The 17,207-nt window shown below is 39.7% G+C and overlaps 1 protein-coding gene across 5 annotated transcripts in view; it reads left to right on the top strand.

The window, feature by feature from the left end:
- The window catches only part of FBXL13 (F-box and leucine-rich repeat protein 13), a 317,665-nt gene that overhangs the window by 287,174 nt on the left and 13,284 nt on the right, over nt 1-17,207 (top strand). For 3 of the 5 annotated variants that reach the window (XM_011927738.1, XM_011927736.1, XM_011927737.1), the window contains one exon: nt 11,033-11,167. The exons of the other annotated variants lie outside the window; for them this stretch is intronic. In XM_011927738.1, coding sequence (XP_011783128.1) covers nt 11,033-11,167 — 135 coding nt within the window. The remainder of the gene's footprint in view (nt 1-11,032; nt 11,168-17,207) is intronic. 5 annotated transcript variants of the gene reach the window in all.

Raw genomic sequence — 17,207 nt, 5'->3', positions numbered from 1 at the left:
TGTGCCAGGAGAGGGGTGCACCCCAACTCTGTGGGGACACAAGTTCCTGTACTCAGGACCTCTATACCTAGCCCTATGTACCTTTTCGTCTGGCAGTTCATTGGTATCCTTTATTATATAATAAACTGGTAAACATGTTTCCCTGAATTCTTTGAGTTGTCCTAGCAAATTATCAAGCCCAAGGAGGTAGTTATGGGAACCCTAATATATAGGTGGTTCATTAGAAGTTCAAATGACAACCTGGGACTTGCGATTGGCATCTGAAATCTACTGGGATTGAGCTCTTAACACGTGGGGTCTGTGCTAACTCCAGTTAATGTCAGAATTGAATTAAATTATAGAACATCCAGTTGGTGTCACAGAATTGGTCAGTGTGTGGAAAAACCCACACATCTGGTATCAGAAGTGAAGTGTTCTGGAAGTATTGAGAGTGGTGTGACTATAGAGAAGAAAACATTTTTTTCCCCATTGTGTATGGCATGATTTTGTCTGTGTTTCCTCTAAGCTGTCTTCTAGGCATTTCCTTATAAGAGTCTTTTAGGCATTCTCCCTCCCACTCTATCTCTAGGTTTGTGGCAGCTGCAGGCAGGCTAAGGGAGCTCTGTTTGAGTTTGTTTTTACTCTACTATAAGTAATTTGAAGGTTGTATTGTTCTCTTAATTCTAGTAATGATGAATATATGGGTACTGTTGCAGTTTTATTTCTTTTCTCTTTATATTTTCTGGTTTGGAGGGGAGGTGAAGATTCAGACTTAGATAATCGTCATTGTTCTCCAAACCCAAACATAGCTCCCTCGTACCTTTTATTAACTATAAAAGATAATTAATAAATGACTCTGAAATTAATTATGAAAAAGTATCTCTAACAGAGACAGTTCATCTGCTTTTTAAAGCCCTGAAACCAGAATGCAGTGTGTAGTATTTATAATTACACAAAAGAAGGAAGTCTGTGGTAGTGGTTCAGCCTCATCTGCTATCCTGTCTTTTCTGCCTGGTTTCTGGCTGATATTCTTCACAAGCTGGTTTAGTAATACCTTACAGATGGCACCATCGATGAATTTTAAGGGTGTAACCTAGGTCAGCACCCTGTTGTCTGATGATCACTTAGGTATCTGACTTTGGCTTGTGGGATATAAACAGCAGTAGAGATACTAGAACCTCCACTTCTCTCATTGTCCTCTTCAGGCCCCATCTTTTTTGAGACCCTCAATCTTGCTCTAGCTGCTTCATGCTGGATTTTTTTATTTTTATTATTATTATTTTTTTATTAAGATGGAGTCTTGCTCTGTCGCCCAGGCTGGAGTGCAGTGGCACAATCTTGGCTCACTGCCACCTCCGCTGCCTGGGTTCAAGCAATTCTCCTGTCTCAACCTCTGGAGTAGCTGGGATTACAGGTGCCCACCACCATGTCTGGCTAATTTTTTGTATTTTTAGTAGCAATAGGGTTTCACCATGTTGGCTGGGTGGTCTCAAACTCCTGACCTCAAGTGATCCACCCACCTTGGCCTCCTGAAGTGCTAGGATTACAGACGTGAGCCACCATACCCAGCCTTTCTTTAAAAGCAGTTGCAGGTTTTTTGGTGTTTTTTGTTTTTGTTTTTGAGATGGAGTTTCGCTGTTTTTGCCCAGTCTGGAATGGCGTGATCTTGGCTCACTGCAACCTCTGCCTCCTGGGTTCAAGTGATTCTCCTGCTTCAGCTTCCCAAGTAACTGGGATTACAGGCATGCGCTACCACGCCCGGGGAATTTTGTATTTTTAGGAGAGATGGGGTTTCACCATGTTGGTCAGGCTGGTCTTGAACTCCTGACCTCAGGTGATCCGCCTGCCTCAGCCTCCCAAAGTGCTGGGATTACAGGCCTGAGCCACCACGCCTGGCCTACCACTTGAAGTAACATGCTCCTTCTCTCCCTTAATCTTCATAAACTTTTATGATACATTCTCTTAGATTATAAACTTTTGATTTTTAAAATTTGCCCTTTGGTAACAGTTATCTTGATTTACAAATAGAAAAGGAGGTAGAGGAGGAGGGATTTGGAATAAGGGACTGGGAAGGGCGGCAACCATGTGGCACAATCATAAGCTACTTCATAGTTGGGAGAACAACAGAGCAAGAGTCATTGCTGTTCATTTGACTTTTGGTCTGACCCAGGAATGTTCAGTAAGTTGAGGGGCTCCAGGCATAGTCCAAGTGGAAACTGAGGGTTCAGAGTTCTGAGTCTTGTACTCTGGGCTATCTATGCTACGGAACTGAAACCCCTAGAATTTGTATGGAACATCTGTCTACATGGATACTCAGGTCAGAAAGGCCCAGGAGTACCTACCTCATTCAGCAACAGTCCAGTCAAAATCTTCCTCCCCCACAATGGCCTATGACCAGCATGTTCTGGACATTCCTCTCTAGAGTGTAAGAAGGGTTGAGTTCATCTGCCCTAACAGCAAGAACTGGATTACTCTCCAGTGACTCTCTTCTGATCTCAAATACTTACTTTGAATCACTAAGCTTTGTAACTAGTTATAAATGTTGTTTGCGCAAGATTCTCATCAATCATTCTCATCAGCTGATAGACTCCACCCCCTGGTGCTCAACCAAAGTTGATTATGGTAGCCTTTGACACATACTGACTTGTAATGCCAAAGATGGATTAGATGTATTGGCTCCATGTAGCAACAGTTTTTTTTAAAGAACTCAACATTGATTTCTATTTGTTTTCCAAGATTAAGTCATTCGGTAATTATCAAAGCATGAGATTTCAATAACTCCACCTCTTCTCTAGGGTTACAAGTTGTGTTTATGGTTCGCAACAGAAGCAACGGAGGACTCCTTTCCAAAATGACTTTAATTATTGGCCTTTGTTGCAGCAGAAGCTCTGAAATCTCTTGTATGGGGAGGTGGAACGTCCAGATATTTGGATCTTTTATCTCTTACTATATTGCTTGGCAAAGTCTCTCTTCTCATCCAATACTCCAGGTTATGATTAGGAAATAATTGACTAAACTGTCTATGATGGAGATTCCAGAGGGCCTCTGCTTTAGAAGTGTTTTACAGGGTATTGGGAGAGGAAACTAAGGAATTCCTCTGGTAGAATGAAGGGTAGTGGGGATATCTGTTAGCTTGTGGAGAAAGCAACCCCCCACAAAACCTGGAATAATTAAGAGTTTTACTATGGAAATCTGTGCTGCATGGCTATCCATGCCAAGGATAGTTTCCTAAACTTTATAATAGAACAACATACCCCTGGAGACCCAAGACACCTGGAATCAACTGGAAGTCACAGATAAACTCTTGCCAAGATACCCAGGCATTATTTCTTCAAAGCCCATGAGCAAAAGAAATAAACAGTATTCTCTGTGGCTCCTGACACTAGTGTGTTTCTAATTGTGGAGGCAGTTCAAAAGAATTCGAAATTTGCTAGACTTCAAAGGATGTGGGATTTGACAGTTTGTCAGTTTCCCATTGTCTGTAAGGTTCCAAGGGATACTGGAGTCATGGGTACTATGTTTTCTTGGCTGAAAAACAGCTGAAGCTGAGAACACCCCACACCAGTCCTGGCTTCTTGCCCACTCCCATTGGGGAAGAACCACTCTCAGACAACTGAAGCACTGCTGAACTTGCTAAATGAATGTGCACATCTGTTCTTTTCATGTTGAGGATCCACAGAACAGAACTAAAAGAGAATGTGTTAGAAGGAGGAAAATCAATAGGAGCCCTCTCCCACTCTTTAAGCCGCCCCTGGAACATTAGTTTATCCTATGTAAGATGAAACTTGCCAAAAGTTAAAAAAAAACTGTCAGATTGTCTGAAGGCAAAAATAAAAAAACAGGGAAAATAAACATCAGAATGTTTGCTTCTTTTGTTTCTTAAACCTCTGTTTAGGTTTTTGATACGTTTTTGATCCCTCTTCTATGTGACACACCTCGGCTTTGCTCATTGTACCTTGCCTGACATAAACCAAATGCCTGTGGCATGTTTCACAGGAGCTATGATTTCTCCTTATTATAATTTGTAATAACCCTCCCTATCAGTTCCAGTTAAATTTTGTTTATTATATTTCCTCATCATAAAGACCTCATCACATATATCACAGATAGGATCGTTCCAGGATCTCTCTGGTTCACAGACAAAAGCCAGGGTCCATGTCTTCCAAGAGCTTTTAGAATGCACATTTTCTTTTCATCTTCTAATAGGCCTATGAGATAGGTAGACAGTTATTTTCATTCTCCTCTTATATATGAAGAAACTTGAGGTTAAATGACTTGTTCATGGTCACATAGATACAATTTCAGATTCCAGGCTCTGTTTTTTTCCATTAGACTGGTAGCCTCCCTTGATTAGATCACCTCTTATTCTATTATGTCCACAAATGGGAGGTGAAAGCAGTACTGATAATAGTTCATGAACTCATTTCGTAGAGATCCTTAAATGGAGGAGGTCATAGGATGCTGTGACTGTCCTTACAGTAAACATTTTGAGTTGTCATTTTCTTGGGAAAGACTAAGAACAAAAAGTGAGGTGGCTGGCTGTACAAATAGACACCCATCAACTCTTTCAGGCTGATTATTTTAGCTTAAGGAATTCCCCCACCTTTCTTATCCCACAGAGGACCCTGGACTGGTGCCAGGTAATTGGGCCACTAGGCACCCCTTTTTAAAATAAACTTAAATAAATGGAAAAAGTGTGGGTTATGCCACAGGCAACAAGAAAAATATCTGATTGTTGCCAACCCTGGTTGGGTAGTCCAACCCTGGTTCATTTTTATTTTGGAGAGAAAATCTAAAACCTGAAGCTATTCTAAAATTTTTCTCAACAAATTCTAGTTACCAAATACAATTCAAAGATATTTTGTTTTGGTCTTTTCCTGGTCATCTTTCCTTTTGGTTTTCCCAATATACATTCTCTTTCACTGCTTACCCTTTCTGTTTTTTAATTTCTTCCAATTTGCCTTCTTTTTATGCATCTGTCACATTTTATATGTTAAAAATGATTCCCTTATTTTTACAAAATGCTCAGGATCTGTGCAGCCAGTAAGCCATCAAGATTTACTGGCAACCAAAGGTGTGCTGTTGGGTAGGCGTCTCCAGAGAAAGTACGTACTCCAGCAAATGAACAACACAGTTTCTTTGGTGTGATGAGAAAATATTAAAAGTTCTAGAAATGTTAGATTTATTTTTTATCTCATACATTTTATTTTATATGTTTAAATCTATGATATATATTTGAATAGTTATATGCCTATAAATACAAAGTACATTAATATACATTTACTGAAAGTGTATGCTCAAAATATTTTTACTAGGCCAGGCACAGTGGCTCACATGTGTAATCCCAGCACTTTGGGAGGCCGAGGTGGGCAGATCTCTGAGGTCAGGAATTCAAGACCAGCCTGCCAACATGGTGAAACCCCATTTCTACTTAAACATACAAAAATTAGCTGGGCATGGTAGCAGAGAGCTGTAATCCCAGCTAGAGGCTGAGGCACGAAAATCTCTTGAACCCGGGAGGTGGAGGTTGCAATGAGCCAAGATCATGCCACTGCACTCCAGCCTGGGTGACAGAGTGACACTCTGTCTCAAAAAAAAAAAAAAAAAAAATTTTTTTTTTTACTATGGTGTTCATGATTTAAAACATTTGGCAATCAGCCACAGAGAAGCAGTGCATACAAATAATAATACTAGCTACTATCTACTGACTGCTAACTATGTGCAAGGTACTGTTCAACTGCTTTATTCATATTAAGTCATTTAATCTCCCCAACAACTCAATGAAGTAGGTGCTACTCCTCATACTAAGTGACTCCTATGTTATTCCCACGCCACAGATGAGAATATTGAGGGGTAAGAGAGATTGAGTAACTTATCCATAGACACAAAACATCTCATGGCAGGATTTGAACTCAAGCCAGTGGGCCCCCAGACTGTGCTCTTAACCAACCCTGTATGCTGCCTCTGGCAGTTACTGAGCCAAGTGAGAAGAAGGACAGGGCTTAGTATTCTGAGGGTCATCTATAGAAGTTCATTCGCCTCACTCCTGTGCTGAGAAGCATTCTTCATTCATTTTGGATACTCTCTCATCTTGAACTAATTCTGCAGGCCAGGTGTTGGCAAAGATAAGTTAGACATGGATTCTACCCTCAAGAAGCTACAGTCAATACAGAAGATAAGACACTTATATGAATAACTATAATACAGGTAGAAAGTGAGAAAGTTGCCTGGGTGTGGTGGCTCATGCCTGTAATCCCAACATTTTGGGAAGCCAAGGAAGAAGGATCAGTTGAGGCCAGAAGTTCGAGATCAGCCTAGGTAACATAGCAAGACCCTGGCTCTATAAAAATTAAAAAATTAGCCAGGCATGGTAGCATGCACATATGTGGAAGACTGAGGTAGAAGGATCATTCAAGCCCAGGAATTCGAGGCTACAGTGAGCTATGATCATGCCACTATGCTCCAGCCTGGGCAACAGAGCAGGACCCTGTCAAAAAAGAAAGAAAAGCTTATAAGAATTTGAGAGCGCATTTCTTCCACAGGGAAGAATTGGGGAAGACTGTAGAATAAACCACATTTGAGCTGGTATGAAGCCAAAGTTTATCCCTCAAATCACCATCTAATTTTGTAACAACTTTCATCATGAAAGTGTCTTTGGAAATATTTGTTTTGGTCCTTGGCCTTGTCCCCCTTTCCCTTTCAGAGTCCTCTCCATGTTTTAAAACAGTGAGCTCCTCTGAGGCTGGGCCTTTGCTAAGCCTTGCTCAGCCTGGTTTCCCTGGCAGGGAGGGTGGGAATGCAAGACTGGCATCTCCAGGAGGGGCAGCTTCAGGCTCTGCAGAGTTTAGTTGTGGTGCCAGGCCATCATCAGCCCCACTTGCTCTGATGCCCAGTGGGAACAAGGCCATTGTTGGTGGAGTGTAGTTCTGCATCTCATGGGATATGCGATGTAGATATTTTGGGCCTCAAATACGAGGCCCAAGAAACTGAAGTTTTTGTATTTAGTTGATCTCTTAAAATTGTGGAAGTTGCATTTTAGCCTTTGGGGCAGCCAAAAATGTCTTCATTATAGAAAATGGTTCTTGCCAGCACATTTTTTCCCCAGAATTACCAACAAACAAGGAAAAACTCCCCAACTTTGCAGTAGAATTAACTGGGACCTAATGAGGCGAGTAGTCAAGAGATGATGTTACGGGTCTGCAGCACAAAGTGAGCTTTTCTAAGGCTAGAAGCTGCCACCTGTCGAAGTGGTTTAAATCAGGATTTTGGCAGAAGCACATTATTGTGACAGTCAATCAATGTGAGTGAAATTCAGTCTCCTCTACATCCCCTATTTAGGAATGTAGTCATTAAGCCCCTACACTGTGACTCAGCTCAGAAGACACAAGAAGGAATGATCTAACTTGCTAAGAGATATGAAAGTTTTCTTCCAGATTGTTAACCCACAGCGAAATTGGCTGATACACGGGAGAGGAGCCAAACTTTATAATGTTAGCATTTTATCTCTGTCTTTACTGTAAAAGATTTTGACTTGGAAGAAACTTAGTGTTGCATTTTCCAAGAAAAGAAAATCGGCAGCATGGATAGAAGTATGATTCTGCAGCACTGGAGCCAGAAGTGTATACTGTAATCTTATCTGTAGGGGGAAATGGAATTTCATGAGTGATTATGTTGAAACATGCTTGCAGATTTAAGTACTTATTATGACTTATATGTGTTCAAAGGAAAACACAGATTATAAGAGAGGAAAAGTTCTGACTTTAGTTCGCCAATCTGCCACTGATTTAGCATAAAGCCTTACACCAATTTTTGTGCCTCAGGTTTTCCATGGATGAAAATGGTACCATGAATGTATCATAGACCTTGTAATCATTTTTAAGTTATTTTAAAATTTAAAATCTCTGAGAACATTTGGCTTTAAAGAATATTAGAGCTTTTAAAAAGGCATAAGGCAGAATTGATTTGAGCAGTCCAAGACATTGGCAAATGCTACTGAAGAGGATTTGCAGACACAAAGAGCCTTGAATCTCCCTTTAAAGCTTGTTTCGTCTTTCAATAAATTATTCTTATAGTTTAAATATTCTTTCTTGCTTTAATTTTTCTCTGGTTCCTTTAACTCTGTCCATTCTCTCTGACAATGTTAATGTCTCTAACAAGGGAAAACAATGTCACCTTACTCCTTGCAACATAAAAATTCTTGCATTATTAAAAGAGACTTCTTAATTTTCTTGAAGACATAAAGGATCAATGAACCAACTAGTATTTATTAAGCACTTACTGTGTTCTAATATGATGTTTGTGAAAGGGCTATGAAAGCAGATTTCCAGGCAGTACAAGAGGCTTACTGCATTCTTATTGAATCTAAAAACTGAGATTCAAGGCCACTGATTACAATAATTCAAAGGTAGATTCCTTTCTGTACCTCCTTGGGTGTGCCCCACTATGTTGATTATCTGCAGTGACAGGTCCCAAGCTGTCTCCTGACAAGCTGCCCCTTCTAATTTTTGCCATCACGTAGTTGCCAGACAAGACAGATTTTCATGCAATACAGGAATTAGTCAAATACCCTAAGTGCTGAATCAGTTGAAAAAGACAAGTTCTGCATGAGATCAAAGAATGAATCACCGCTGGCTGTTGTGGTCAGGAAAAGATGATGACTTAGGGTTAAATAACCAGTATCTTTCAGTTTTTCTCAAAGTACAATACATGTGTGCATCTTTATTATTATTCGTGTCATGTGCAAATCCTGATAGTAGTTAACATTTATCTTATTCTTTTTAATGGCTTTAAAATTTCTAACTGACAAATAAAAATCGTATGTATTTATGAAGTACAACATGCTGTACACACACACACACACACACACAGTGGAATGGTTAAATCAGGCTAATTAACATTCATCACCTTACATACTTATGATACTTTTTATGGTGAGAACATTCAAAATCCATTAGCAAATTTCAAGTATACAATACATTGTTACTAACTATAGTCATCATATACAATAAATCTCTTGAACTTTCTCCTTCTAACTGAAAAAAAAATTGAATGTTTCACAAATCTGTGTCATCCTTGTTCAGGGGCCAGGCTAATCTCTGCATTTTTCCAATTTTAGTATCTGTGCTGCTGAAGTAAGCACTAGTTAACTTTTATGGGGTCTTTACTAAGTGCCAAGCACTAGCCAATGTGCATACTGCCTCTCAACTATAACACAGTATATAAAATCTTAGAGATAGCTAGAGAATCTATTTTGTGCTAAGAACCACATCAGGTATATACATATTATTTCATATAATCTACACAACCACTCTTTGATATGGGTATTATTATCACCATTTTGCCCAAGGAGACACTGGGCTTTGAGAGGCTCAGTAACCCACAGTAGCAGAGCCAGGCTTCTCACCCCACTCTGTGTGATGCCACAGTCCTAGTTTTAACTGTTAGGCTACACTGCCTCTCCTGGAAATCTTTCCTATTCTGTTAACTTGCTAAAGAAAATAGCTGGCTAACTAGTTCTTTCCAAACTTCCTTAGGGCTAAAACAAGAGAAAATTGGCATAAGCAGTGGGAGAGAGGCCCACTGGTGGTTTTACCTGTAAACCGTCATTCTGATGCCCATGCACTGACCCTTCTCTTATTCCTGAGAGGAAAATAACATGTAGTCCAATGGACAACCATTTTTACATATAAATAAGAAGTGTCTTTAGTAACCCACCAGGGTTACTAAAATCTAGTACTTACAACTAAAATTAATGGTAAACTATCATTTATTGAGGTCTCTAACTTTGTATTCTAGGAGGAGCTGCTTCATAATGAGGCAGAATCCTTAAGAGTGATTGAGCACATGTAGATAGTTATTATAATCTCACATTTTGGGGGAGGAAATTTCCTCCCTCTCTTTCTTTTTCCTTCCTTCTTCTCTCTCTTTCTCTCTCTCTCTCTCTCTCTCTTTCTTTCTTTCTTTCTATCATGGTTTCCAATTTCCACTCCTATTGCTTTTTAAATATATTTTTGCAATGACAGTTAGGTTTACTTTTGTGGATCGTTTTGTTCTTGTATAACTGCTGAGTTGTGAACTTTTAAGTGTTATTTCCTCATGGATGCTTATCACTGAGTTATTTTTTAACTGAAAAGTAGGAATGAAAATTAAGAAGCATTGATATAAAGGAATGATTTCCAGGCCTTTTTCTAGCCCTAGATGTTTCAGGTGAACATTTCAGCATTTCGAAACAATGCTAGAGAGTAGATACTATTTTCCCTAAGTTAAAAAAGAGGAGCTTGGCACAGTGGCTCATGCCTGTAATCTCAGCACTTTGGGAGCTGAGGATGGTGGATCACTTGAGGTCAGGAGTTCAAGACCAGCCTGGGCAACCTAGAGAAACCCCATCTCTACTAAAAACACAAAATTAGCCAGGCATGGTGGCACATGCCTGTAATCCCAGCTACTAAGGAGGCTGAGGCAGGAGAATCACTTGAACCTGGCAGACGGAGGTTGCAGTGAGCCAAGATCGCACCATTGCACTCCAGCCTGGGCAACAGAGCAAGGCTCTCAAAAAAAAAAAAAAAAGGAAACTGAGGCTCAGAAAGGTAATAGCTTGCTAAGATTTCAGAGGTAATAAGTGGTAGAAATGAAAGTAAAGGTCGGATCTGTCTGATTCCAAAGAATTCGTTCTTTCCATTACATTCCACTGTCAATCTTGGAGTGTCTGCCATCTAATTTTACCCTCAGATTTCTTTTCTTCCACTCATTTGGCTGAATGTAATTAATAATTACTGACCATGTGAGTCAAATTTCATTAGACCTAACTTCAAGAAAACCAAATTTTGTTAGCAAGTATTTGAATATCACTAAGCCGTTAAGCTGCTTTGTGAATATCTTTTGCTATAAAGAGATGTTGGATGTAACATGGGTTTTTTAAAAATTATTTTTTGGGGGCATCAAGATCTAACATCTGTATTTCAGGGACTGAAATGTACATTTAATAAGCTGCTATTAGTAGGATAGCTCTAGATGACTAAAGAAAAGAAAAAATTGACCTTGGCATTTCTTGCAGGCATTCTGCAAAAGCTCACTGATCTTGGAACATTTGGATGTCTCTTATTGCTCCCAGCTGTCAGATATGATTATCAAAGCACTGGCCATTTACTGCATTAACCTCACGTCTCTCAGCATTGCTGGCTGTCCAAAGGTATGTGCAGGAGTCAGGGCTCAAACATGTTCAATTTAAGCACTGCCATGGGACAAGGCAGGACAGCAATCAGGGCTGGACTCAGAATGTGTTTTCTTTGCCATGGTTGAGGTATTCATTGGATTTTTTTTTTCTATCCTCAAATTGGAAATAGCTTATGATTCCATTGGTGTCAAAGTAGAATTTTCCAAAAGTTAAAAATATAATTCTCATACAAATATAAACATGGGTCAAAGATTTCTTTAATTCACTAATGAGAGGACCAACAAAATGACAAAGCCAGTACATACAGCATTTGAATGAACTTAGTGTTTATAGGAACTGATGAAAGAATGTTGGATTAAGAGTGTTAGGTTAGATCTAAAAATGTCTTACAAGTTATTAAATCTATAACCTTGGGGTTACAGTTTCTATGAGATACAAATAATTTGCATCTTTCCTGGACAAAAATATAACAATTGACATATAACTTCATTGAGCTGGGGCCTTAGTGAACAGTAAATAGTATGTCAAACAAAGGCATGATTTGCTACAGAATTCTCCAGGTAGGCCTGTTAAACAGTGTTCCAGGTTGACACTCCAAGGACATACCATCATCTTTTGTGTTATTTTCAAGCGTTTTATAATTTTTCTGAACCTCTGTATATAAATGAAGTAAGTACTCATTATGAAAAATTTGATTTACATATAAAAGCTTAAAGAAGAAAGTAAATATCCATTGTCCTATCATCACCTGGACATAACCATTGCTGGTAATTTATTCTTCTAGATTTTTTTTTTCTGTGCACAAAGAGATTAGAAATAGTTACAGAAAGTTTGTGTTTTGCCTTGTTTTTTAAAATAATAGAATCATACTTTCCAAAATACATTGTAACCTACTTTTTAACATACTATGGACATATGTCCATGTAAAGAACTAGAGATCTCAGGTTCTGGATTAATAATAGTAGGCTGCATATACACATATAATTTTGTTCCTCTTGAAACCCTACCAAAACTAGACATGAAGAGTGAGGGCCCACATGGATAAGGAAAACAGGAGAGGAGACAAGAGCAACAAAAATTTGGAAGCTTGAAAATAGATGGACTAATTTAGCAGACCAGAAACTGCTTTGAATCCTAAGCCAACAGTAGAGAAAGCTGGAAAAAAAAAATCTGATTTACACCACAATCTTCAAGCTTGGGGGCATCGTGTACCTTTGGAACTGGGTTAAGAGTAGTGATGAAAATAATGAAGACTGAGTTAGAGATTCTTAAGAAGTAGATAGATCTCTATATTTCATAAATCTGGGCAACTGTCTCTCCATAAAGAAACAGCCTCTGCTCCATAAATCTGGGCAACTGTCTCTCCCCACCCCAAAGAGAAGCTTAGAGATTTATTTCCTAAATTCTGTTTCTTCATCCCTGACACTATTGATATTTTGGACAAGATAATGCTTTGTAGTGGGGTGTGTGTGTGTGTGTCCTGTGCACTGTACATGTTTAATAGCATGCCTGTCCTCTACTCACTGTATGTCAGTAGCACATAAGATCCCATCCCTCCAGACCTTACCAAATGTTCTCTGGTGGAGGCGAGGGCCAAAATTGTTCTTGAATTGCCCACTACTCTAGAGATAGTAAAACAGAGGGTTGCTAGGCTAACTAAGTGACTGAATGCTGAGTGCAGAGACATTCAAGCACTTTTTCCAACTGAGCATCAAGAACTTGGTGGCCAGATCTTTTTCTCCAGGTGGGAGATTGGTAGCCTCTTCTCTGGGAACCCTGACTAGCCCAAGATGAAAGACCTAAAATAACTGACGGCTGGGTGGGGGGGTTCCCAACAAATAACCCACCTAGATCATCCTTCATTGAAGCTTACAATAGAGATGCATGTACTCAGACCTTCCGATTAGTTTTTAGTCCTCCACTCTTAATCATGAACAAAAGGATTACCAGACATAATAGGAAAGTCTCTAAAGTGGAAGATATTGATCAACACAAATTAACAGGAAAAACTTGGAGTTAGCAAAATGTGAAGAAGGAAGAAAACTAAGAAATATTTTTGAAAATCCTCAGAAATTACAAGGTTATTAACAATCTTGTTCTATTCTATTGTGCACACTGAAGGCTTTTGTTTACTAGAGCATCACACCAACTCTCAAGATGCCCTATGCTTTATTTAATCTAGAAGTTCAGCTTCTATGTTGTTTGGTTTGTATGGTTAGCTAATTGTGCTGCAATAAAAAGAAGGAGGCAGTAGGGAAAAAGATGTGGTAAACCATGACAAAACTAAGCCAAAAAGTTCACAGCAAAAATTATTTTTGTTTAATAATATACTTGTTTAGAACTATGGGAACCAGATGGCCTTCTGGTCAGCATCATCTGGTTCTATTAGTGAGCTGGGTCAAGGGACCCAGAACACTAGCAGCACTGACCAACTGACTCTCTGCAGCTTAAACAGTGATAGTTCACCAGGATTCTTGCGTTCATAGCACACAGACATATGGGCAACACATGGCTTAGTGAGAAATGAGAACTGCTCTGGCTGTAAAGCAGGCACAGATGGAGACTGGGTTTCTTAGTGGCTCTAAAGCAGCAAGTAGGAGAATGAGAAAAGAAGAGGCTCCAGTGCAAACAGAAAACAGGGCAGAGGATTTTGTTTGCTTGCTTGCTTTGGTTTTTTGTTTTTTGTTATGAAGGTTGAGGGAACTCCTTCTGTAAACTGTGCATGGATATTGTCTTGCAGCCCAGAAGCTAAGGGGGATGTTAAACAAATATGCATGAAATGCATCACTCTGTATCAAAAGTTTAGAGGGAGAAAGAGGAAGAAGGTAGAGTCGATTATTTTAGAACTTGGATAGAAAGGAGTAGAAAGGTTTAGCTTTACCATCTGAATTAATTTTGGTCACACTGTGAGTCAGATGAGCATCCTGATTCAGATGTGGGGACCATCATCTGGACCAATCTGAATACTCCTCAACTCACCCTGAATTCATAAGGCTGTGGTCCAGCCTAACATATTCCACTTACGTTGATTTTGATGAGCCGTAAAACATGTTGGTATCTGGTTCATCATTCTATGCCAGGTTTCTCAAAAGTCCACAGGTGAATTTTGAATGGTCATCTTATCCATCCCCAGAAAGGCCAGCTTTTCCTTGCAACTACCTCACCTTCAAGGTCAGTCAGTAGTACTGTGACCTCATCCTACTCAACACTAAAATGCCAAGGAAAACAAATATAGCTGCAAATCAGAGGAAAAGCTGGTTGCTCTGGGGCCAGTTCAAAGCACTCAGCAGTGCACTAGGCCTTGTGATTAACACTGTCACTTTTGACCCTCATGACTGATGTGAAGTAGGAGTTAGTAATGATTAGAAAGAAAAGGGGGTGGGAAATGAGAAAAATTAAAGCGAAGCCCTGAACAATGACAAAATGTCTCTGCAATACATCTCTGAGAGGGATAAGGTAAGTGAAAATAGGCCAGTGCTTTAGAACTGCATTTCTGTCCTAAAAGTGTAGGTGACGTGAAGCAGGTCCACTGTGCACTGGTTACCAACTTGTCTGTGTCTGGTGAGACAGGATTCCTGGAGAGCCTGTTTCCCAAGCCTCAGGAAAGCTGCTCAAGATGGATGAAATCTCAACTGTAAATATTCCACTTGCACCACAGCTGAAGGACTCTGGAAGGTGGACCACCTTGGGTTTTATAACCTGGGGTTCACTTGACCCACTGGGCTGAAGCACAAAGATGTCCTGTTTCTCGGGGGAATTGGAACAGAGCCTGGCTGTTCCAGTCAGTACCCCCTATCCTCAGTCTCAGGATGTCACATCCCAGCACATTCTATAGTTATTCTTGAGAATGACAATCTACAAAAGGGAGAGAATGGGTGTGCCCAAGGTTACTTAACTGTCCTGCAGGTGAAATACATCTGAGAAGGTGATTGAGCCAGGTCACAAAGCCCAGCTGCTCTCCCCTAAGGCCCCGGGCTCAATTAAAGCTACACAAACCTGTGAGCTGGGAGAAATCCCCAGGGCATGCATAGAATTTCTCTTATACTAATATGGTAAAACATTTTACCCAAAAAGTTTATTATTTGGAGAAATGTCTCCAGACCACTGAAACACTGGGAGATGAGAGTAAATACTATTTTTTGTCTGTTTTAAATTACCCTCATTTTACAGATTGGGAAATTAGGAGTGGAAAGGTATAGAGTATTCAGCAAATAGGATTTAGTGAGGTAACTTTATCCCAATTCCACAGACTTGTAATGTAAAGGGAGAGGAGTAAGAGATTTGCTACTTCTGGGATTCCCCATGACAATCCTACCCTTTTCAACCTTTATTTTCTTAGTGCAGCTGGCTAACATGTTTGGAAATTCTTTCAGCTTCGAGGTTTTAAAATGACCATAAGGAAAATCAATTAGAGGTTTCAAAATGGTCATAAGTTAAAGAAATGATCAATGGGTCATATTTTACCATATATTACAAAGGGTGAGATTTCTGGCACATGGTATTGGCTGATCTATTGCTATGTAACCAGTCACTCTCAAACTTGGTGGCTTAAGACAACTACATTTTATTTTCTCACAATCTTATGGGCCAGGAATTTGGGCTGGTTTTGGCTGCGTGGTTCTTCTGATAGTGGTTGGCCCCAGGGTTGCCCAAGCAGCAACAGTCATCTCTTGACTCCCCTTAGAGCTAGTTGGCCTAGGTGACCCAGCTGGGACAGCTTCCTCCTGCTTCATGTGGTCTCATCCTCCAACAAGCTAGCTGAGCTGCTTCAAGGGCAGTAATACACTCCAAGAGGCTAAGGGCTAAAGGCAGAAGCTGCAAGGCATCTTGAGGCCTGGCTCAGAAGAATATGACTTCTGCTCCATTCCTTTGGTCAAAGCAAGTCACAAGGTTAGCTTAGATTCAAGGGGTGAGGAAACAGACTTTACTTCTTGCTGAGAGTAGCTGCAAAGCATTTGTGGCCATTTTTAATCTACCACAGCTACATTCTTACAAATAAATGAAAATAATACAATAGAGCAAGAGGAAATAGCCAAATATAGCATAATATAACATAATATGCAAGAAGATAATTTCCTAAGAGCCTCTCCCTCTCTTGGAAATACATCTTATATATTATATGTTAGATATATTTATTATATATTAGATAGATATATTTATTAGATATATATTTATTTTTTATATGTGTATATATGTGTGTGTGTGTGTGTATATATATATATATGAGACAGGGTCTCACTCTGTCTCCCAGGCTGTAGTGTAATGATGCAATCACAGCTCACTGCAGCCATAACCTCCCAGGCTCAAGTGATCCTCCCACCTCAGCCTCCTGAGTAGCTGGACTATAGGCATGCCCAGCTAATTTTTGTATTTTTTGTAGATACGGGGTTTCACCATGTTGCCCAGGCTGATTTCAACTCCTGGGCTCAAGTGATTCTCCTGCCTCAGCCTCCCAAAGTGCTGGGATTACAGGCATGAGCCACCATGCCCAGCTTATATTAAAAATATTTTTATTATATTTAAAAGCCCTCCCACAGTTCAGGGGCTTAACAAAAAGCTAGAGCAAAAACTTGGACTCTCTTTTTTGGCCTGACCTTAAAAACACATTATTTCTTACTGCATTAGATTTTCATTAGTTAATATCTCATGGAACCAACTGTCATTAACCTAAAAGTTCATTTTGTGGACTATTCAGCCCCTTTCTTGCCATCCGTCTTCAAGGCAGTTTTTTCTTGGGATCATCACCAGAAGTGCTAGTAAAATTACCTGACTTCCAGCACAATCAAAACAGGACTTGGAGGGGAGGGGGCAAAGGGGAGGAGAAACAAAAGTATAATTCAGCAAACTGAAAGCCAACAGTCAAGTTCTCTTCTGTATAAAGAGGTTCTACTAAAAAAAAAAAAAATCCCATATATTAATGGCAAAGGAGATGAATAATCAAAATTATAGCTACCATTTATTGAGTGCTTACTTTATGCTAGTCACTGGTCACATACATGTTCTCCTTTAGTTCTTTGGCAATCTTGGGTAACCATTCTATAAATGGGGAAACTGA

Source organism: Colobus angolensis, unplaced genomic scaffold (assembly GCF_000951035.1).
Source record: "Colobus angolensis palliatus isolate OR3802 unplaced genomic scaffold, Cang.pa_1.0 Scaffold74, whole genome shotgun sequence".
NCBI classification, from domain to species: domain Eukaryota; kingdom Metazoa; phylum Chordata; class Mammalia; order Primates; family Cercopithecidae; genus Colobus; species Colobus angolensis.
Note: the sequence above shows the minus strand (reverse complement) of the source record. Positions and strands in the feature narration are given on the sequence as shown.